Below are 23,181 nucleotides of genomic sequence, written 5' to 3'. Positions count from 1 at the left end.
GTACTCAGTGAACTCAGGGGAAGACTGAGGTGGAACCTGGCCTCTACAGTACCTACCCTGGAAACTGTCTGGACTCCAGGGTCCTCCTCTTTAAAATGTGGGCCATGACAGATGATCTCTAAGGTCTCTTTCAGTTCTACAATTCTGTGAACCTAGTTTGGCTGGAATATCAAAGAAAATATCCCAAGAAGGAGCTCTGTGGTAGTGCCTCACCAAAAGCTATTTGAGTTGTTAAAACTAGTCTTGATAATACACGTAACACATTCTAGGTGCTGTATTAAGTGTGGTATGGAAGACCTGAGTCTCAGTTTTGGTTTAACTTTACTAAAAGGTACAACCAATTGCAATTTAAGTGTTCTGATTCTTAGTTTCCTAGATAAGATAAAAAGATACAGAAATATATACTATGCAAGTATTGGGGAAAGAGACTGAATTCTCACTATGGTTAGCTAAGAAGGAATCTTGGAGGAGATGGACCTTGAAAGGATAGATGGAAATCAAAGGGATGGGCAATGGTAATAACTTATATAAAGGCTACAGGGTATAGCAGAAGACACGTGCTTTGGAGGCTGATGGATTCTGTTTTAAATCTTGGCCTTGGCTCTTCCATCTGTGTGACCTTGGACAATTCAGTTTTCTGAGTCTCAGTGTCCTCAAATCTAAAATAATAGGCTTACTTTATAGTTTTAAGGATTAAAGATAATAGCAATATAGAGTCTAGCACAATACCTGGCATATAGTAGTCATTCAAAAAATAAAAGCTTTCATTATTAAGGGCCCAGAGACAGAAGATAATGGGCATAACAGAAAGCAACATGCAGGTAAAGGAGAGGATGTGGCTGTAAAGGTAGGCAGGGGCCTATCTGTAGAGTGCCTAACCAATGTGCAGGGGAGTAAGGAACAAAGCAGGCCTGACCAGTTTGTTAGCTAAGAGCCCAGTTTGGAAGTGGAGTTCTATGGAGTTAATTTGAGGTAATAAAGGTTTCAGTCAGAGGTGCAATTCAAGAGACTCCATTAGGGAAATCTGAGATAAAATGATGGGAAAATCAAGCACCAGCAGCCAATGCCAGAGACTAAATCCAAAGTAGCACGGGCAGGACTGGGATCTTGAAGTACGGCAGGGATGGGGTGTGACCATGAACACAATGGAAACAAGTAAGGAGCATCTAAGGTAGTTGCCTAGAAGATCCCTGAGTTACACGCAGCTTCACTCTATTCGGGCTGCGGTGTTAGGGTATCTCAGGATGCCATAAAGATGTAAAGAAGCGAGGCAGACATCATAGGCTTTATGTTGTACACTATTGGGGCTGGGGGAAGAGGGGTGCTAAGAGGGGTTTCAGATCGGGGATTCAACTTCTCAACTCCAGTGGCAGAGTGAAAGGTACAGTGAGGAAATTATTATAAAAGTCCAGGTAGGAGGTAGGTGGGCCTGATATAAGGCCAAAGCAATGAGAATAGAAAGAAAGTGACACATGGACCCATTTCAGGGGAAATTTCTGACAGGATGTGGTGACTTACAGGATGTGGCAGATGAAGGAAAGAAAAGAGTGAATAACTACTAAGTTTTTGAACTGTAAGATGAGGAAGACAGTGATGCCACTGAGCCGGGAACACAGAAAGAAGCGTAGGTGACGATGGTGAGAAGAATCACAATTCGAGGAGCTTACAACTGAGCATTCGGAGGCACTTAAAAGACGTGAATGTCACAACACGGCCAGAGCTTCCATCACCCACCACCCAAACCTTAAAGCACTTCATTTCTTCTTTGACAATACCTGTGACTCAAGCTAAGGGGGCTTGGGGGCAGGGAGAGCATCAAAAATTTCATGAATTTCATAAAACTTATCCAGCACTTACCTTTACAGCTAATATTTTCCCACTTGGAACATGATATGCTCTACGGAAAGATAAAAAAATAATAAAATCACTTGGGATCACTAAACAACCTACCAAGTGGTTAAGGACATAAATGTATATCTGAATACATCCTCAGCAAGGGGATATATGATACTTTCAAAGAACACTAATAACAGTAGTAATCTACATTTTCTATTGAGCTTAATGGTTCACACAGTGATTCACTATGTAGTACCTTAAAATAACCCTCTGAGGTAATGCTGGTATAATTATACACTTTTTAGAGCCCAGAACTCTGAAGCATAGAGAAGTTAAGCAGTTTACCCAATGGCACGAGTCAGTAAAAGGCAGAACTAGACATTAAACCCAAGTCTCCTGGCTTCAGATCCCTTACAACATACTGTCACTGTGTGTGTGTGTGTGTGTGTGTGTGTGTGTGTGTGTGTGTGTGTCTTCTACAGCTCTCTGCTAAGCATGGTACAGAGCCACATAAAATGGGAGGTTTCCCGTTTAACTCAGTTATATATACAGATAAACTACATCCCTACGTTTCATCAAAATAATCTCAAAACACATGGTTTAAGATATAAATTCATGTACAAAGTCATACAGTTACAAGGCTCAAGTATGAGGTTCATCTTTTCCTAAAGTTGGCATCTCTCAGTATTTTTTTAAAAAGCTACAGAACAGAGGCAAGCTCAAATGATCAGATACGGTGAAATAATTACAATTTAAATCAAACAATATATGAATACATTCATTTATGAAAAAGAGTAAGAGAATGTTTACAGAAATAAAATACCATTACATCTCATCAAGACCTTTTGTATTGAAATGAAATGTGTATGCATGCACTGCAAGGAATGCCATTCTGACCAACTATCCAAAAACAATTTGCTTTATATAAAAATTTCAAAACAAACCAAGTAACATAAACAAGCACTGTTATTACAAGTCCATATAGGTATAAAGAAACAAATTAGTTTGGAAGAACTAAAATCTTGCTCCAGAGAAGATTTTACATATTAGCCAAGATCCAACTGATCTTCCCCTCACCCAGTTAGTGTTAAGATGTAAGTGTTAAGGAAGACGCGAGGGAATGGAATTTAGCTTCTCAGGAATTCCCCATCCTTACATGCCAAGTTGCTAAATAAACTTACCAGGCTCCCAATTTTTACTGGGTAATGACCTAGTAGTAAACATTGTTCATTCCTTTTATTTTTTAATTGAGATATAATTGACATGTAATATTAATTAGCTTCAGGTGTACAACATAATGATTCAATATTTGAAAGTATTGTGAAATGATCACCACAGTAAGTCTAGTTAACACCCATCACCACAGTTACAAAAATTGCTTATTTCATAAAATAAAAACAAAACATATATTTCACTATTATCAAAATGAAAACATCATTTTCTGTTGTTTTGGCACAAATATTCATTTTTAACACCTTTATTGAGGTATAATTATATATGGTAAAATTCACTTGTTTTAAGTGTACAATTCAAGATTTTTAGAAAATTTACAGAGTTGTGCAATCACTGACAAGTGTTTTTAAAGTGACTGACTTAAAGAAATCGTTCAGTTATTAAGAACCTACAAGTATTCGTAACTTTTCACATATAAAATGTTATAAAATCAGGCATGACTAAGAAAAAACATATATATCAACATTAATGTATATATCCATACATAGGACTGTTATAAAAAATTCATTCTGCTTCTCCTACTTGAGTGGACAAAGGCTAAGCCTATTATGGAAGGTAAACTTAGCCTTTATTTTATCAATTAATTGTAGAGAAATTCACGTATATCTCATTTAAAGGAAAGGTAAGCTTATAAAAATCAGCAATTGTTCACTTTACCAAAGAGTACTTTAATCTGTATAAGTGTCTAAAGACTTTCTCTAAACACCAACCTCCCTAGTATATATAAATACTATTAAATTATAAAACTTAAATTATTAAAATATTTTTGTACTTTGCATAAAGTGATACACATTTTTAAAGTGGAACCCTTATATTATACTGGTTTTACAACAAATTACCAGTTACTTTACTACCTATGATAACATCAGACTTTTAAAATGTGAAACTACATGTCATGATTTGATTCATGATATATCTGAACTCATGTAATAAATTAATATATAAAAACTTACATTGTATTTCTTCTCAGTGCATGACAGAGAAGTTTGTTGGACTAAGCCAATTTGAAGTTATGACTTGAAGGAATTTAGTAACTTTATTCCAGGTAATATAATATGTAACATTTAATAATGACATATTATTTTTCCTCTTGAATTATCATGGTCTCTTCCAATTTCAACATTATAAAATACTAGATATTAGGGCTCCCCTGGTGGCGCAGTGGTTGAGAGTCCACCTGCCGATGCAGGGGACACGGGTTCGTGCCCCGGTCCGGGAGGATTCCACATGCTGGGGAGCGGCTGGACCTGTGAGACATGGCCGCTGAGCCTGCACGTTGGAGCCTGTGTTCCGTAATGGGAGAGGCCACAACAAAGAGGCCCGCGTACCACAAAATAAATAAATAAATAAAATAAAATAAAATACTAGATATAAGAATCACTAACTGAAGGCTGAAATGTAAAGATAAATAGTTGAATGCATACACAAGGATTCAAAAGTTGTAAAAAGAACAGTGATGTTACATTGGACAATGAGTACACCTGGATGTTTTAGACCAACAGGAGCGATACAGAAATGATTAGCAAATAATCTAGTATATATACCATACTGGACAGTTTGGCAACTTAATTAGCTTGTCAAGAAAGCCGATCTCTTTTCCAAAAGAAGGGTCTCCTATTTCCACGTGAATTAAAAGCAGAGGCTTGATGATTTAATTATGATGCATGTTAATTCATCCATGGAAGTTTGGGTTCGATTTCGAGCAATAAAGATGCTGTGTGGTTTGGTTTACAGTGCAATGAGAGTACCAATTTAACACTTAATCATCAATGAGAAGTGGATGACAAAAGCAGTGCCAGGTATGAGTCCAGTGTGTCCCTTAACTTTGCAAATGCCATTCTACCCAGAGAAAAGGAATTTGTTTATTTTCAGTGGATACTGCATCTCAATTGCCTTGACCTCAATTGTCTTGATCTTTCTCAACACTGTAAAGTGATTAATGAAGTTTGAATGGAGGCTCTGGTTACACCAAAAGACAACTATACACCTCTGCATTGTTTTAATTAACCACTAACACTTCAAATTAGTTTGTTGCCACAGTAATTACCTGTTCCAATGAGTGCACGGAGGGAGTATTTTTATAAGTTATTTTTAGTGCTGAGTCCTTGAGCGTTCCATTTTGTTTGTGACCAGCACAGAGCTTCTGGGAATAGTCCCAGCCCTTAAAATTGAGCACACAATATATATACACTTTAGGATTGTAAAAGCTAAGTAGCCTGGTATAAACTTTTTGAGTTTTTAAAATAACAAGGAGACCAGCAAAAGAGAACATCTATACTTTCCACACTTTACTTTCTTTTTCTTCTGGGAAACATAGGTTCTATGTGACTGGACAAAAAAGTTGGTACCAACCTTTAATTTTGGTAGAGTACAAATTCAGATAATAAATTGAACAAATAGGTAATATAAAGAACTGTCTTATCTAATCCCTTCCTTTTGCAGTAGAAACATCTAAAAGCCGGGTTAAAAAACTTGTCCAAGCTTATACAGTCAGTCAATGGCAAAGACAAGACTGGAACTGAGGCAGAACATATATATTCTAGGACCTAAAAAAGTATGTGGTAATGTTTAAGTGTTCTTAACTGCATTCTAGAACAGGGGAACTCATAATTCAAAACTTACAAAGGTGCTGACCTATTTCAATCAGGCTAAGACCATCACACTGAATCTTTCCAAGCAAGGAATCTTCTGCAATCACTGCCAATCTACTAGGGGAGGCAGAAGAGTGAGAGTTGTAATCTCTAAGTCACTGCCTGAGTTCTGATGCTAGCTCTGACACTTCTTCACGTGAACCTGGCCTGTTATTAAACCTCACCTTGTCTCAAGTGCCTCAAGTCTGAAAAGGGGAAATCAGTCCCTACATTATAAACTTGTGAGGTTCAGTGAGATAAGGAAAGCACGTAGGACAGGGCCTGGCACGTAGTAAGCGGGCATTACATGTTAGCTAGAAAGTTTTCAGGGTAGCTGGGTTTTTAAAAACCCACTAAAACAGGCTGAAAGGCAAGAGTTATCTCTGTGCTTTAAGACTCAGGCTATGTGCTCTACAAACGAAGGCTAATAAAGCTTTAACAATGAAGACTGGCAAAAAGCTGCAATATAGCACTTACTGTTAAGAAAAGCAAGTAGTGTTACATCATGGTGAACCAACTTTGAAAACAAAGAATTAGTCATCTGAAATGCTATGGCTATACCATGATTCAAATTCTAAAATTTCTTACCATGCTTATCTCTTGACCACTAGTTAACTTAATTACACTCAGGTGTGATAAGTGCCACATTCCAGGTATTCATCTTAGCAGAAACACCACTGGACAGTAACTGTTGCTAAATGAGAAGCCTAATTTTTTATTCTCCTTGGATTAATAGGAAAATATAAGCTACCTTAAAACATCCACACAACTTCCTTTAATATACACCCTCATAGACTATAACATTTTGAGGCCTCTCCTAGTCTTCAGACTTAAGTATCTCTGTTATAACCCCCAGCACACTGCAGAAAAATTGTTTATATGTCTGTCTTCCATACTGGGCAGGGACACTACCATGTCTTAATCACCTTTGCATTCTTCGTGCTTTGCACAAGTCCTGGCCCATGATATAGGTACTCCAAACTTAATAGATGTTTGACAAATGATTATTACTTCTGGATGAAAAAAGTTTATGTAATTGTTGAATAAAGCAGAAATATATTTAATTAATGCATTTAATTAATTGAATGCATGTAGACATTCTATATGCATTTAATTGATTAATTAATTCAATAATCTTATGAGTAGGAGCAGGAGTTATTCTTCCCTAGCTTTACTGTGATATAATCGACATACAACATGAGTAGAAGTTATTATCCTCCCCATTTTATGGATAGATTTCTAAGTGCTGAATCAAAAGTCCTTACAAGGATTTCAGGATCTGGCCCTTGATTATCTCACTAATTTCTGCTTCTGCCAATCTCCCTTATCCACAATACTCACTCTGCTCCACCAAACATCTTTCTGCCGCAGGCCCTTTGCACCTACACTCAGCCTGGACCACTCTTCCTCCAATATCCACTTGGCTTGCTCTATCACTTCCTTCAGGTTCAATGTTACTTCTTTGACTATCTTACATAAAACAGCCCATTTTCTCTTTCTTTATTTTTATAGAATTCATCAACACCCTACACAATTTATTTATTGTTTGTCTCATACCACCAGAAAGCAAGCACTGTGAAAACAGGGACATTTTTTGTTGTTGTTCACTACTGTACCTCCAGTGCCTAACACTGTGCTGGGCACATTTTATATTTGTGGAATGAATGAATTTCCTGAACTGCTATAGGTCTTTTTATTTTTTTATGACAGTTTTGTTTTTCTAGGAAATTGTCCATTTTCTGTTTTCAAATTTATTGTCGTAAAGTTATTCATTATATCCTTTTTTTTTTTTTTGCGGTACGCGGGCCTCTCACTGTTGTGGACCCTCCCGTTGCGGAGCACAGGCTTCAGATGCGTGGGCTCAGCGGCCATGGCTCATGGGCCTAGCCGCTCCGCGGCATGTGGGATCTTCCCGGACTGGGGCATGAACCCGTGTCCCCTGCATCGGCAGGCGGACTCTCAACCACTGCGCCACCAGGGAAGCCCATATCCTCTTATTTTTGAAGTCTCTGCCTAGAATTATGCCCCCTTTTTAAATTCTAATTTTATTATTTGTGTCTTCTCTCTGTTATACTTGAGCAATTTTTCCAAAAATCCCACTGTTGGTTTTCTTGAATTATTAATATTTAATTTTAATTTCATTAATTGTTTTCTTTAGTATTCCTTTCCTTCCACTTTCTTTGGGTTTAACCCCTTCCCTTTAAAAAAATTATTGATTTAGATGTTAAACCTATTTATATCCAATTTTTTGACATATATACAAAAAACTATCCTTTAAGTAAGACTTGGACTGCAGCTCATGAGTTTTCATATATGATATTTCTTTACTGTTCAGTTGTAAATATTTGTATCCCATTATGATGTGTTACATGACCGATAAATTATTCAGATGTGTGCGTTTTAATTTCCAAATGAATGAGAGGGTTAACATTATTATTTATTTCTAAACTAATTGTATAGTCAGAAAAAGTGACCTGTATGTTACAAATTTAATTGAGACTTGCTTTGTGCCCTAGTACATAATCAGTTCTTAAATAAGTTTTCTGTACCTGAAAATAATGCATATCTTCAACATGACCGATAAAGAGTGCTCTATGATCATGTGGTCAATTTGTTCACGATGATGCTAAAATCTTCTATACCTTTTTTTAATTTTGGTCAGATTGATCTGTTGATTACTGAGACACATTCTACCACTATAACTGTGGATTTATCAAATTTTCCTTGTAATTCTGTTAAGTTTTTTGCTTTACATATTTTAAGGTTATGTTATTAGTTATATACAAGCTTAGGTCTATTATGTATTCACCGTCTTTTTCTTCTATCATCATACAGTAGTCCCTTCTATCTTCAACCCTTAAAAAACCCCAGAAAACAAAAAAACACAAAACTTTCTGCCTTAAAGTCTGCTTTGTCTTATGTTAATGTAACCACAATAGCTTTCTACTGATTAGTTTTTGCCTGGTATCTTTTCCCCAACCTTTTCCTTTCAACCTTTCTCTGTCTTTACGTTTTAGGAATACATTCTAAAATAGTCAAAAATAGTAGATAGCTGTATTTTTTAAAGTTTCACTTGACCAATCTACTAACTGGCAATATCAGTTGACATATTTAATATACTTATTAATACAGATTTATTTCTACCACCTTATTCATTTATTTTACACCTCTCTCCCTCTACTATATTGGATTATCCCTTTATTCCCTCTATTTGTTTCGAAGTTATACATTCCATTCATTATCTTTCAGTTGTTACCCAAATGTTTTTAAATCATATCTGACTTAACAAAATATAAAGTTAATTGCTATCCCTAGTCTTCTCTCAAACAATATAAAAATCTTAGAATGCTATAATTCCAATCAGCTCTTCTCATCTTGTATTATTTTGTCCAGTCTTTTTTTGGGCCCAGCCGCTCTGCGGCATGTGGGATCCTCCCAGACCGGGGCACGAACCCATGCCCCCTGCATCGGCAGGCGGACTCTCAACCACTGCGCCACCAGGGAAGCCCTGACTTCATTTCCAAGCCCCTAATCACTACAACTGTTGTTTTGTAGTCACATTTATCTAAACAGTCACCGTTCTTTCTTTCATTTTATTCCTTTCTGGATTCAGTTGGATTCAGTTTCTTTCTACCTAAAGCATTTCCCTCAGTTTCAAACTAACTCTCCCTCCTTCCCTAACAAACTATCTTTTTCTCTCTTCCTCTGTCTACACATATAGACACACATATATATTCCTTTATATTAATTTCTGAAGATGTATTTATTTTGCCCTCACTCTTGAATGATAGTTTAATTGAGACAATCATTCCCTTTTCATCTTTTGAGGATACCATTGTCTTTCAGCTTTCATTACTATTGTTTTAAGTCTGCTGTCCTCCATTTGCTGGCCAATAAATGCCACTGAAGATTCTTGGACAGAAAAGTGATATGATCAAAATCCTTATTCTGGCTGCATATTACCACAATACTACTAGAAATGAGGAGAAACCAGAGAGAGCAAGGGGCACTTAGAAAGCTGTAAGTCTACATAAGAGGTGGTGATATGAACCTATGTAGCATTCAGAGATATGGAAAAGGGGAAATAGATACAAAAGATTTTGGCCAGAGATAATTTAGGAAACATGGGGATTAGGAAGCTGAATCTAAAATTTCAAGCTAAGATCATAGGAGAATTATAGTGTTTATTAACAGAAATAGAAGAATCTTACCTAGTTAGCCTTCGACTACATAATCCTGCACTTTTAAGCTCCATGAGGGCAGAGATCACACCCACTTCATTCAACAATGTGTATAAAGCATGTAGAACAATACTTAGCACACAGTAGATACTCAATTATTTAGGAGTTAATAAATAAATGGGGCAGTCAGGAGAGAGGAAAAAGGAAACAAGAGGAACTAACAATTCCTGAGAGTCCACAGAATTATTCTAATCTCTGTATGATGTATGTAACATAAGCCACATTTCACAGATAATAATAGAAAGACTCAGGGATATTAAGGTAATAAGAATTCATGAATGGCAGATACAGGATTCAAATCCGGGTCTATTTCACTTCAACGCTTGCGTTCTTTCCAGTATAGACAGGCTATACACAAGGAAACATTTGAAATAAGTTTACTTCAGAATATTGTGAATGTTGAAGGTGAAATTCAGAAAAAGAATGCATTAAAATTCCACCTACCATATTCCCTACCCTGTGGTTTATGTGGCTGAATTTATCCATCGGCATCAACTACTCTGATGCTTTATACGTCACATGTTGCTGTTATTATTATTTTTCTTTAAAACTGTTATATAACGTCACTAGTGTGTGCTTTAACTATACTGTAAACTCTAATTACCAAACTATATTGCAAATTCTTAATATAGGGTCTGTATCTTATCCTATTTTATAGTAAGTTTCAAGGTCAAAGTCAAGGTTCATTCTCTTCATTGCTGTGACCCCAACTTCTACCATGGTATATGACATACTCTCCTCTTAGTTTATGTATTTAATAAATAATGCATGTCTCCAACTGCCAAGCACTATGGGGGTATTGCAGCTGGAACAGAGAACAAACCAGACAAGGTTCCTGCTTTCCTGAAGCTTACTTTCTGATGGAGGAAGAATGACAATAATCAAATAAATATAAAGTATGTCAAGTAGTAGAAGTACAACAAAAAAGACTAAAGGTAGGGATATAGAGTGATCAAGATTAGGGGCATTTTTTTTAATATGAGTGGGAGGAGCTAGGGAATGCCCCTCTCATTAGGTTATATTTGAGCAGTAAAGGAGCATACCCTTTAGATAGCTGGAAAAAGAGGACTTCGGGCAGAGGAAATGTTAAATTCAAAGGCTCTAAGGTGCAAGTGTGTGTTTGACACGTGCGTGGAAGTGGAATAAGCAAGAGGGCTAGTTGTGGGAGACAAGGTCAGAAAGGTAATGGAAAGACAGACTGTGTAATACCATTTAGGCCATGGTGAGGACTTTGGCTATCATTTTAAATGATACAAAAAGCCATAGGGTCAGGGGGAGAGCTTATATTTTAGAAAGATCATCTTGGCTATCGGGTGGAGAGAACTTGTAGGAAAGCAAGGACAGAAACTAGGAAACTAGTTGGGAGGCTACTGAAATAATCCTAGCAAAAGATAACAGAGGCTTAGAATATAGTGGTAAGTCAGAGGTGGTCAGCTTGTTGAAATAGTTTTAAGGAAAAGCCAACAAGATTTGTGGGTCAATACGATGGATGGTCCGAGAGAAAAAGAAGGAAGAAGAATGACTGGAAAGTTTTTGTCATGAGCAACTTGTAGAACAGAGTTTCCATTTACAGATTAGAAAAACTGTAGAAGGAACAGGTTTCAGAGGAAACCAAGAGTTCAGGTTTGGGTAACTGTGAAATGCATAAAAGACATTCAACTGGTAATTAGATATGAGTCGGAAGTTCAGGACAGAAGACAGGACTGGAGATATACTTTTGGGCTTCATCAGCATATAGATGGTATACAAAGCCATGGAACTACAAAATCTCACTTAGGAATTAAATTAAATAGAGACGAGGTCTGAGGACTGAACCCGAACCACTCCAAATCCAGAAGTCAGGAAGATGAGAAGAAATGAGTAAAGGAGACGAGAAGGTACAGAAAAGTAAGCCAGCAACAGAACCCAGAGAACAGTGTCCCTGAGGCCCTGAATGTTGGTGTTAACATCTCTCATACTGCCAAGTGCAGTACCTTGCCCAAAAGAACATGTGACTGATTTCAAAAGCAATATCTGGGGACAAATGCAATTAATCTTACTATTTTCTATTTGAAATTTTAAAGATGGGTCTAATACAATACACACAAGGCTAGAGGTGTCCCTACCTTCATCTAAACCCTAATGAGAAGCTATTAAAAGATAGATCAGTCCAAAAAAATAAACTGAATTCCTATAAGAATCTTTAAAAGTGAGTAAGGAAAAGAAAAATTTGAAAACAAAATGTTAAAAAGTCCTACATTCACACAGGACATAAGGGAGAAGCAACCTGTGTTCATATTCTAACATCTGGTTCCCCACAAAAATTTATGTCATGCATAAGATCAACTGCATCTGTATTTTACAATGTTTACTGAAATTATTTATGCTTAGAATCTCAAATTCTAGGAGAACCTAAAAAATATGAATCGGGGGCTTCCCTGGTGGCGCAGTGGTTGAGAGTCCGCCTGCCGATGCAGGGGACACGGGTTCGTGCCCCGGTCCGGGAAGATCCCACATGCCGCAGAGTGGCTGGGCCTGTGGGCCGGGGCCGCTGAGCCTGCGTGTCCGGAGCCTGTGCTCCCGAATGGGAGAGGCCACAACAGTGAGAGGCCCGCGTACCCAAAAAAAAAAAAAAAAAAAAAAAAAATATGAATCGGCCCAGCTGACTCCTGTTCACAAAATAAATAACCTAGAGCTGATCATATATTTTCTGATAAAGCTTGTACAATCCCACATAATTAAAGTAGGCATCTAATTTCTACCATGCTATTCTGCATATTAACTTCTGAATACATTCTAATCAAATTATTTTCAATTATGAGGAGAAAGAATTTACAATAGGGACTATCTATGCTTCTCTAGTGATTGTGATAATTTAAGAATGGGGGGATGACCTATGACCCCACTGTAAATATTTCACACTTCAGCGTAACTGATAATATGATATGCGATAAATGTCAATTTGTTAGTAAAATGGTCACCAAAATGAGAAGGGAAATACGACCCCACACACACACTTTTTTGCCTCTTGGAGCAAGGATCTCAAGAGTAATTGCGTGTATGATGACTTTTAATCATGATGGCAAAACAAAAACACTGAAATAACAGCATTGCCATTGCCCTGTGAAGGGGGCAAGGCAATTCTTTCATGCACCATGTGGAATAAATGCCACTGACTTAAGTTCCACTTCTCACATAGCATACTTTATAAAAGGTTAGTGAAAAGAGGGACACAATTACTCTGTGAATTATTTATAGAGCACTATCAAATGTTGGAAATTCTCCAAATGGACAGGAAACCTAACAAAACAATCCAGCCACTAAAATGGAGAAAGCAATAGTTAAGATTTGGCTTAAGAAATACATATATACACAAGTAAAACAAAAATCTTTTGTTATTTTGTGAGATGTTTTTAAAACCGTGGATGTTGTCTTTTAATGCAATGACATGCTTTCAGTGACCAAATGTAAACTAGCTATGGCTTTGAAAATGAAAGTTTTGTTTTATTGCTTGATCTTTTTAGAGATTTGTTCTCTTGGTAGGTTTCTTTGGGGGAGGATTTTACCAATATGTCACATACCAAAATAGCCATCCACAGAAAAAAATTCAAATAGTTTGAGGGAAATCAACACTGACAGTTGTTGCCTTCCATAATAGACAAACACATTAGCCAGGCTCTAGCTGTTAAAGTAGGAAATCCAAAGTAAACAGCAGTTATAAAAAGCTTTTATATAAACTGTACTAGTTCAAATAGCAGTCTATGCCAACCTTCCTTCTGTCTAAAAACCCATTACAGATGCTGACTACTGACTGTAAAATAATTTATGGTTAAGCAACAGGGCTCCCTAGACTGTTTAAGTATCAAATCAAACATGTCATTAGGTCACAGATATTAACAACTCTTTCAAGATGCTAATCATACATAGGGCTCACAAATCAACCTGATGTATAATATGGGGAACCTGGCAGGGGTAGAAAGAGTTTTCTAATCAGAGAAAAGCTACCATAACTCTATATCTTATGATTTCTTCTTCTTTCTATTTACTCTGGTTATACGCTCCTTTTTACTCCCACACGTGCCTCAAAGTTAACACGGTCATCACTGCCTCCATATTTCTTCCGTAAGTTGATACGGCCTGATTCAAGCCTTTAACATCAACTAGAGTAATGTCTTTTAATATATGGCCTAAGTATCTTTGAGATCAAGGAAGCTACAGTCATAGTGATCTCTTGATCAAATCTTCTGAAAGAATGTAATGGGCAAAACGGAGAGGCAAGAGAAAGCCTAACGATGAAAATGAAAAAAATGAGGCAATACATGTGGGGGAAAAACAGGAGTATTCGTGAGGATTAACTAGCTAGGAAACTTCTCTCCTGAAGTGGCTTGATTACAGTATCAACTCTGCTCACAGTTTCTTGGTGGAAAGCTAACAATAAATCACTTTCCAAAATCAGATACAAAAATGACTATTTCAGAAAACCCCCTTCTACTAGTAATTAACATTTGATTATGCTTTGTGGTTTATAAAAATTTTTTATATAAGGAAGCTATTTAATTTGCACAAAATTTTTTAAGGTAGATATTCTTATTATCCCCACTTTATAGATAAGGAAACCAAGGCTTGGTGAGGTTAACAACTGCATCAAGATTCTTATCTCCTAAGCTCTGGAGTGGGATGTGGATTCAAGTCCTCTGAAGCCAAATCCAGTGCATGTCCCAACAACCCTGTGTTATCATAAACTGACTGTTTCTAGATCCTCTAATTCCAGTTGTCTGCAAGGTTCTCTGGATATAGTCAGTTTTGGTTTTTAAAAAGCAATAGGGAAAATCGATTGAATGACTCACTTTTCAGAGTTGCATTAACTTTTTCAGGCCACTGGGGTACAATTTACTAAATTACCTCTCCTAGAACACTAAATAGTACCCTAGTGGGTCAAAGAGTAAATGCACCTCTGAAAAGTGAGCCATTTATCCCCTTCTTCCCTGTAGTACCAGATGTAATATGTCCCCTATGACAGAAATATTAACCCATTTCCATTAAAAACTCAAGAAACTGTCCCACACTAGAGAAAATGAGTATGGGGAAGTGTCCCTGGGAGAGGAAAACAAAACAAACAAAACTCTCTTCTATAATCCTGCCCACAATACTGGTGAAAAGTCATCATGCACTTATAGGAAAATACTGGGTTTTCATTCACTGGAAAATAATTTAAATCAAGACCTTAAAACAGGATAAAAAAATATAAATTCAAAAGCTGATGGTTTTCAGCAGGGAGATGCACAGAACATCATGATGGCTGTACTGCAGTATTTAAAAAATAAAGCCCAAGCATTTCATCTTGCTTATGTAATAAGATACATATCACAAACAGCTGCTCTTTCACACATCTCACTATACTAGAGGTTATCCCTTTGATGGAAAACAATTCTCTTGGCTAGCAAGTAAGCACATTATTACTTTTAACCTCTATAAAGGGCAAAAGCCTCTGAATACATTTCTGAGTTGCCACAGGAATAGCTATTGAGTGATTTAACAGTTGCCAGATACCTTAATAAAGCCAAACTTTAAGTTTTCAGCACCGTTAGTCCCTTACTCTTCTGGAAGATGGTTATGCAATGAAAATAAGACAATTTTAATTTAAGAATCATCCAGTTTCTAATTAAACTGCCATAGGCAGCTGGTTGGATAAGTTTTAATCAGTTTCAATCACCTATTGATTGGTATACTGAAGCCTAAAAAATTAAAAGTAAAAGATGATTGGGGAATTGTCCCATCTCTGAACAACAGTAGAGGCCTCTGTAAATAACTCCTCTTTTAACCATCAGCTAAATGAACACTTCAATACTGCAGTACAAAGTCTTCTGCAAAATTACTTTAACTAACAAGCAGAAATTTATCAGCTTCAGCCAAAATCAATGCTGAAATCAATTTGAACACTGTTGTGTCTAAAGGGGCTCATTGGCAATTTAGGGAAATTACACCATGTAAATGCCTGTGCTTTAATTGAACAGTTTCATCAACTAGGCTGTGATTGCTGTCCATTCATTTATTTACTTTCACTGCAGATACCATTCTGCAAAGGAATGGCTTTTGTCAGGCTGGAGAGAGGCACTTTATCTTCATTTTGTGCACTTTTGTGCATAACAGACTTCATGAAACTGGCGTATCATGACTAGGGTCAAAACAAACCAAGAGGAACTTTTTCCTTTAACATAAAAACTGAACAACACTCAAACTACCATCATACCTTCCACCATCCAGGGACAGTCATCTTTAAACTCAGTAATACAGAAAAATCTGTGCCTCTATGTTTTGGACAACAGAATAAAGTATTTGGATTCTAAACTCAATTCCACCATGGTATTCTTTTTGAGATATCTGTAGTGACTTCCAAAAACATATAAACTGTATTAGAACATTCTCTCCAAAAATTAAGCAACATTTTGTTTTACAACGTCCTTTGAGATTAGTCAAGAGGAGGTGCTATTCTCCAATCCATTCAGGAGAGTAAGGCTTAAAGAAGTCATATATTTTCAAAGTAAGATTAATGGGAGGAGAAAGGGAGAGGGGTCTGTGTGGGAGGAAAAAAACAGACTTGTTTACAAAGACCAGCAGCTGAAAACATCTACAAGATTCCAACGATGATTTAAATACACAGACAAAAGCACTCACAAAATCACGGGCAATGAAAAAACCCAAAGGTGTAATTTCTGGAGAATCATATGCTGAAGTGACTGAAGTCTGGAGATAGGCATTAATGTCTTTAACACTGAATTAATCAGTTAATTCAAAGATTACAAATTCCAGGGAAGGAGAGAAGAAAGAAGACAGCTGTTTGTTCATAAGGGTCATTTGTAAGGTACATGTGCCTGATGCAAACAATAAAAATACAAAATGCAACTGTAGTATATTTGCTAGAAAATGCCATCAGAAATTCTTAGGCTTGCACATAGTTTGCTTACCTTAGCTCCTCACAGAATCAAAATGTAATTATTTACTAGTAAGGGCACTGGGAAAGGACCAAGAAATACGAAAGCAAGAGTTTCAGTGGTGGTTCTATCCCTTGTCTTGCTTTGACTCCTTAGGGAAATCCCTTAATTTTGGTGTTTCAGTTTCATCATAGGTCAAATGAGGATGGTGATACCTACTCTACCCAGCTATATTTCAACGCTGCTGGGGATAACCCTTGGCATGCTATGGTGGCCCAGGTTGGAAACGCAAACGCAGCCATATGATTCTGAGCAACCCCTGCATCCTGGGTGTATGAAGGAAGGGTCTTAAAACATTTTGCTAGACTTCCAGGGAAGCAGGGAAACTTCTCATTTACCTCTTCAGTCAGTTACCCCACTATACTCTGCAACACTCACTAAGAATTACCTTTAAAAAAAAGTTAAAAGGAAGAAGAAACAAATGGTGTCCAGAAACTTAACTGAGTACACGTGTGTGTGGTAAGAATTCACTCTGTAAGTTTACCCCATGTACCATTTTCTCTACCACTATAAAGTTTCATTGGCTGTATTTTGTGTTGCTGAGACAATGTAAAAATATATTTTATTCATAGCTTTTAGATAACTTTTCAGAAAACTACATTACGGTTTAATCAGAGCTTTATGTTTACTGACTAAGTATATTGTTACATTTTGCTGTCAGTTAGCAGTCGTAACAGAATCAGTATGTTTGAGAACGTTATACAATACATATTTTCCAAATACACTAAGCTTGTTAAAATGCTATATTGATTGTGCCCTAAAGCAAGTTCTAATTTTGTCTGAACATTGTTCATTTCATTATTTGAATTCACAAAACAAAAACCACGAACTCTGCTTTGAGCAATAATACTGTACATTCCTTTTCTTTCTTTCTCTTATAATACTGACTAGGTAAAGTATGGAAATTTTAGGGTCAAGAGGATAACATAATACAGAGTCACACTTAAAAATCAAAGTAATGTTTAAAAAAACTTGGTGCCTAATACCCACAGCCCAAGTCGCTCTTGCTATCTCCCCCTCTAATTTAGTAACCTGCTCCTCCAGTTCAGTTTTATTTCACAAATCAGAACCTAAACTTATTTCACTCCACCAAGGCAGCAATTTAACAGGAACATGGTCTCTTATATCAAGGTAACCAACGACAGAGCAAGGAAAAAAAATTGTGGCAGAAAGTTATACACAGTAAATGCCTTTTGGACTTTCCAGTGAATTATTTTCCAAAAAAAGCAATTTAAGTAAATACCCTAGATGCTATGGTATACAAATAGTTGCTAGTGCTATATGCCAACCAAGAGCCTATAATTTTCTAACACATCAGATACTGTAAAACAGCTAAAAAAAAATGAATGTGTCTTATAAATCAAGAAATGCACCACCTCCACTAGCACAACCATACAATTAATCTAGGGATTCAATTATTAAATTCAAAGCTTTTGATAAGTAAAGACCCAAAGGACAGACCAAATAAGAAGTTATGTTGCAATAATTCTGTCAGCCAAGTAATGGTTGCTTTAACATCTACTAAAAAGCATCTAAAATTAACAACTAGAGGTGGTGCATCACTGACTTTCAGGATTATATATTAATTTATATCTCACATCCAAAAATAATTTGGGTTGAAAATTAGGAAACTTATTTCCTTTGTGAATGGCAAACAGGAAAACCCTGGCTTGAGAAGTAGGCCCAAGTACTGACCCTAGGTGTCAGAACAAATTAAAGGTGTACAACTCGATGTTTTGATACTGAGTTCTAGTCTTTTTTTAAAAATTATTTTATTTTTATTTATTTATTTTTGGTTGCATTGGGTCTTTGTTGCTGTGCGCAGGATTTCTCTAGTTACGGCGAGCGGGGGGCTGCTCTTCACTGCGATGCGCGGGCTTCTCACTGAGGTGGCCTCTCCTGTTGAGAAGCACGGGCTCTAGGTGAGCAGGCTTCAGTAGTTGTGGCACACTGGCTCAGTAGTTGTGGCTCGCGGGCTCTAGAGCAAAGGCTCAGTAGTTGTGGCACACAGGCTTTGCTGCTCTGTGGTATGTGGGATCCTCCTGGACCAGGGATCAAACCCATGTCGCCTGCACTGGCAGGCAGATTCTTTTTTTTTTTTTTAAATAAAGTTATTTATTTAATTTATTTATTTTTGGCTGTGTTGGGTCTTCGTCGCCGCACACGGGCTTTCTGTAGTTGTGGCGAGCAGCGGCTACCCTTTGTTGCAGTGCATGGGCTTCTCATTGTGGTGGCTTCTCTCATTGTGAAGCATGGGCTCTAGGCGCACGGGCTTCAGTATTTGCGGCATGCAGGCTCAGTAGTTGTGGCTCACGGGCTCTAGAGCACAGGCTCAGTAGTTGTGGTGCACGGGCTTAGTTGCTCTGCAGCATGTGGGATCTTCCCAGACCAGGGATCGAACCAGTGTTCCCTGCATTAGCAGGCAGATTCTTATCCACTGTGCCACCAGGAAAGCCCCCACAGGCGGATTCTTAACCATTGCACCACCAGGGAAGTCTCCTGCGTTCTAGTCTTGATTTGACCGTGGGCATGCCACTTAACCCTTCCAAGCTTTTTTTTTTTTTTTTTTTTTTTTTTTTAATTTTGCCCGTGCTGCGCATCTTGCGGGATCTTAGTTCCCTGTCCAGGGACTGAACCCGGGGCCCTGGGCAGTGAAAGCGCGGAGTCCTAACCATGGACCGCCAGGGAATCCCCCAAGCTTTATTTTTCTCACTGGTAAAAAGAGGGTAAGCATACCGACCATGCCTTCTTGGCAGGGATTTAGCAAGGTCTCAAAAATCCCACATGATCAGGCCCCTGCCCATCTCTCCACTCTCCCCTGAGCTCACTCCAACCACACTCCTAGACACACCTTCACACCCATCTCAAGGCATTTGCCAGAGCAGTTCCTTCTGCCTGGAAGGTTCTCCTCCCAGATTCTCCCATGACTGGCTCCTTCCTGTCCTTCAGGTCTCAGCTCAAATATCCCCTCCTCAGACAAGCCTTGCTGAGCACCTATTTTACATTCTATACAGCACTTGCAAGGTCTGTTATCATCTTACTTCAGTATTCGTTTTCTCGATTACTGTCTGTCTGCCCCCCTAGCGTGAGCTCCAGGAGTACCGGGAACTTGTCGGTCTTGTTCACTACTGGATGGCCTTGGCACAGCGTGACTCTTGGTGAGTAGCTGTTCAATGAATATACAATAAGACAAAATTTAAAAGAAAAAAACCAAGTGATACCTGACATGAAGACTTTTATGGTAGCTGAATGCTGAATTTCATTCTGGAACTTTAGACTCGGGAGTAACCTTTGCACTTACTCCATGTCCAGTCTAAGTGGGAATTGTTTTCTCAGCGATTCTGAGCACTAAGCCACATTGTTCTGCTTAAGGTAGAAGCCAGAGCCACCCAGCAATGCACAACACTTTGTGTCCATCCTTAGGTTGTGAAGACTCTGCCTCTGCACGTTAATTCCTAAAACACTAAGTACCTACAGCAGGTAAGGGGCGGTGTTGGGCCCTGGGAGGATACCCACTCAGATGACCTCTAGGCAGAACAGTCCAGTAGGAAGAACAGCAGGAAGAGTACATGGTTCACTCTAACCAAAGGCAGACTGTCACAGAGACATTCAAGACAAGCAGGGACTTCCCTGGTGGCGTGGTGATTAAGAATCCGCCTGCCAATGCAGGGGACATGGGTTCGAGCCCTGGTCCGGGAAGATCCCACATGCCACGGAGCAACTAAACCTGTGTGCCACAGCTACTGAGCCAGTGCTCTAGAGCCCTCGAGCCACAACTACTGAAGCCCGTGCGCCTAGATCCCGTGCTCCGCAACAAGAGAAGCCACCGCAGAGAGAAGCCTGCGCACCGCACTGAAGAGTAGCCCCCGCCCGCTGCAACTAGAGAAAGCCCGCGCACAGCAACGAAGACCCAATGCAGCCAAAAATAGATTTAAAAAAAAGACGAGCAATTTGAGGTGGGCCTTCAGAAGAACACAAAGCAAACCTGTTCCTCTGTCTACACAAATGCCCTTCTGACTTTTTTATGTCAACTGTCATGGGACCCCTTAATTTTCTCTTCTTCAGATAAAAGTCAGCCAATTCCTCTGACCACTTCTCAACTCAAGTAACAGTTCCTCCATGAGGCCCTTCCTGTTACCTCCTGAGGAAGTAGCTAAAAGTCGTCACTCCTCCCTTGGCCCCCGAGAGGCTGTGTGCCACACAGACAGACACACAGCCTAGACTGTGAGGCCCCGTACTTACCTGTGGACAGAGCTTCTCCCTCTACCTGGACACAGCTCCAGTGAGAGCCTGGCTGTCCCCAACAGCTGACACAAGTGCCCTCCACACAGCACATGCTCAGAACATGCCCCACTAATGAATGAAGGAGGATTAGACAGGCAAATTTCCCAGACCCCTTGTTATTCTCTCCATGCTCCTCTGAGTGGTCTCTGAACTGTCCACATCTCTCTGTAAACCCAGTACCCAGAACTAGAGACAAAAATCCAAAAGTGGCACCCTGCAAGATGAAGTCAAACCCAAATGAGATACCCTCCTAATGCAGCCAAGAGAACAGATTTTAGTGGAAACTAGATCTCTTCCACCCTATAAAAACAGAAGTGTGCTAATGCTTATCTGTTCACAAAGACTTCTGCTGGGGACTTAAATTTCTTTATAAAGAAAGCACTTTTATTAAAATAAAATATTAGAAAGGAGTCTTGCTGCTTCAAAACTATTTTTCCCTGAAAGGAGATAGGGCTGAAATACTTAGATTCAGCAAATTCTTACTTGAAATATTACCATAATGTATTGATTTTTACCAGACTCAATTGACTGAAAAGTTGTTTGTGTAGCAATATTGGCCAAACCAATATACTAGAACGATTTTGTTACCCACAGTAATCAAGTGCATTTCTGAAGTATAATTATACTGTCATAAAAATAAAGCCAAGATACCCTTTTCCAAGCAATAAAACAACAGGGGCTATAAAACAGGAAGAAGAAAAGGCTAAATAAATGAGATTTTTAAAAATGAAATTTAGTGTCTTTCAAAAACACCGCTGCCACCTCTTCCTTCCCTTAAGCGAAGGTTAGCAGAAAATGATCAATACTTCAATCTCAATAAACTATTTCAATAACAGTTAATTCGGGTGGAAACAGAGTCTGAAAATCTCTGCTCAGCGACCTGTGACATCCTGTCATGTTGGCTGGATGCCAATAATCCCTCATTGCCATAATGGATATGAGCAAGTGTGAAGTTATGGGAACATGGAGATGGGGCAGCAAAGGTGGGAAAGGTGTAGAGAATCAGGAGCTCAGGTTCATTCTTCAGATTCTAATCAATACAATACACATTATTGTATGAAACAAACCTATCATGCTGAGACAGGGACAGAGGGAAGCATACATAATTAATTTTATTTGACAAATACTCATTGATTTTCTGAAAATATTAATATCTTTGCTTGTCACATGATACTATAATACAATCCAGCTATATACAAGTTATTTAATTTTACATTAAGATGATGTCTTGTTTGCTTGTTTAAAATATGATCTTGGCTGCAAGGAAAAGGTGCTTCATTTGATTGGAAATTTAAAGTTAAAATAAATCAAACAATCACCCTAGCTCTTGGGTCAATATCAAAACCATTTAAAAACTACTCTTAATTTACAAGATGCACTTCAGGGAAAAAACATAAAGGAGTGGGGTCACTGATACAGCTTGTCAGAGAAGCTGGGGTTAGGCCTGTTTTGGTTTGGCACCTTCGGGTTGTTTGGTGAAAAGGGAAGTGAGAGTTCTTCTGGGTATTATGTGGTTCCCAATATTTTCATCAGGGAACCTCTTTGTTATGCTTTCCCCTCAGGGATCCTATGTTTTAAAATATTTTGTTTACTAAACAGCATTTAATTAGACAACAATTCATGTATTTTCTCATTTTCTAATTTTCATGAAATAAATCATGTTAAGTGTAATGAGCTGATATAATTCCAGCCCCGAAACAAAAATGTAATGTTTTAGTTGGTCTGTACAGCCATATCATGAGGGCAGAATACAATTTAATAGCTCCTGTGATCTCAATTACCATCTCCAAGGACCATCTTCACCCTGTCGCCCAACAAATATTTCATAAAATTGGTAAGACAACAGAAATGAAGAGAAACCAACACCTTTGAGAATTATTATCCCCTCCCTCTTCTCTTGTCTCTAGATATGGTCAAATTAATTCTTAAATAATGGTATATATCCAATCTTCAAAATGCCATGTAGTCAGCATATATGCTGCTGAT

General features: G+C 38.1%; 1 protein-coding gene across 5 annotated transcripts in view; it reads right to left on the bottom strand.

Annotated features, from left to right (window-relative positions):
- Positions 1–23,181, bottom strand: part of MAP2K5 (mitogen-activated protein kinase kinase 5) — a 270,206-nt gene that overhangs the window by 186,243 nt on the left and 60,782 nt on the right. For all 5 annotated transcript variants that reach the window (XM_024761657.1, XM_024761655.1, XM_024761656.1 and 2 more), the window contains one exon: positions 1,858–1,897. In XM_024761657.1, the coding sequence (XP_024617425.1) occupies positions 1,858–1,897 (40 nt within the window). The remainder of the gene's footprint in view (positions 1–1,857; positions 1,898–23,181) is intronic.

The sequence above is a fragment of the Neophocaena asiaeorientalis genome, unplaced genomic scaffold, assembly GCF_003031525.2.
Source record: "Neophocaena asiaeorientalis asiaeorientalis breed wild unplaced genomic scaffold, Neophocaena_asiaeorientalis_V1.1 scaffold465, whole genome shotgun sequence".
NCBI classification, from domain to species: Eukaryota; Metazoa; Chordata; class Mammalia; order Artiodactyla; family Phocoenidae; genus Neophocaena; species Neophocaena asiaeorientalis.
Note: the sequence above shows the minus strand (reverse complement) of the source record. Positions and strands in the feature narration are given on the sequence as shown.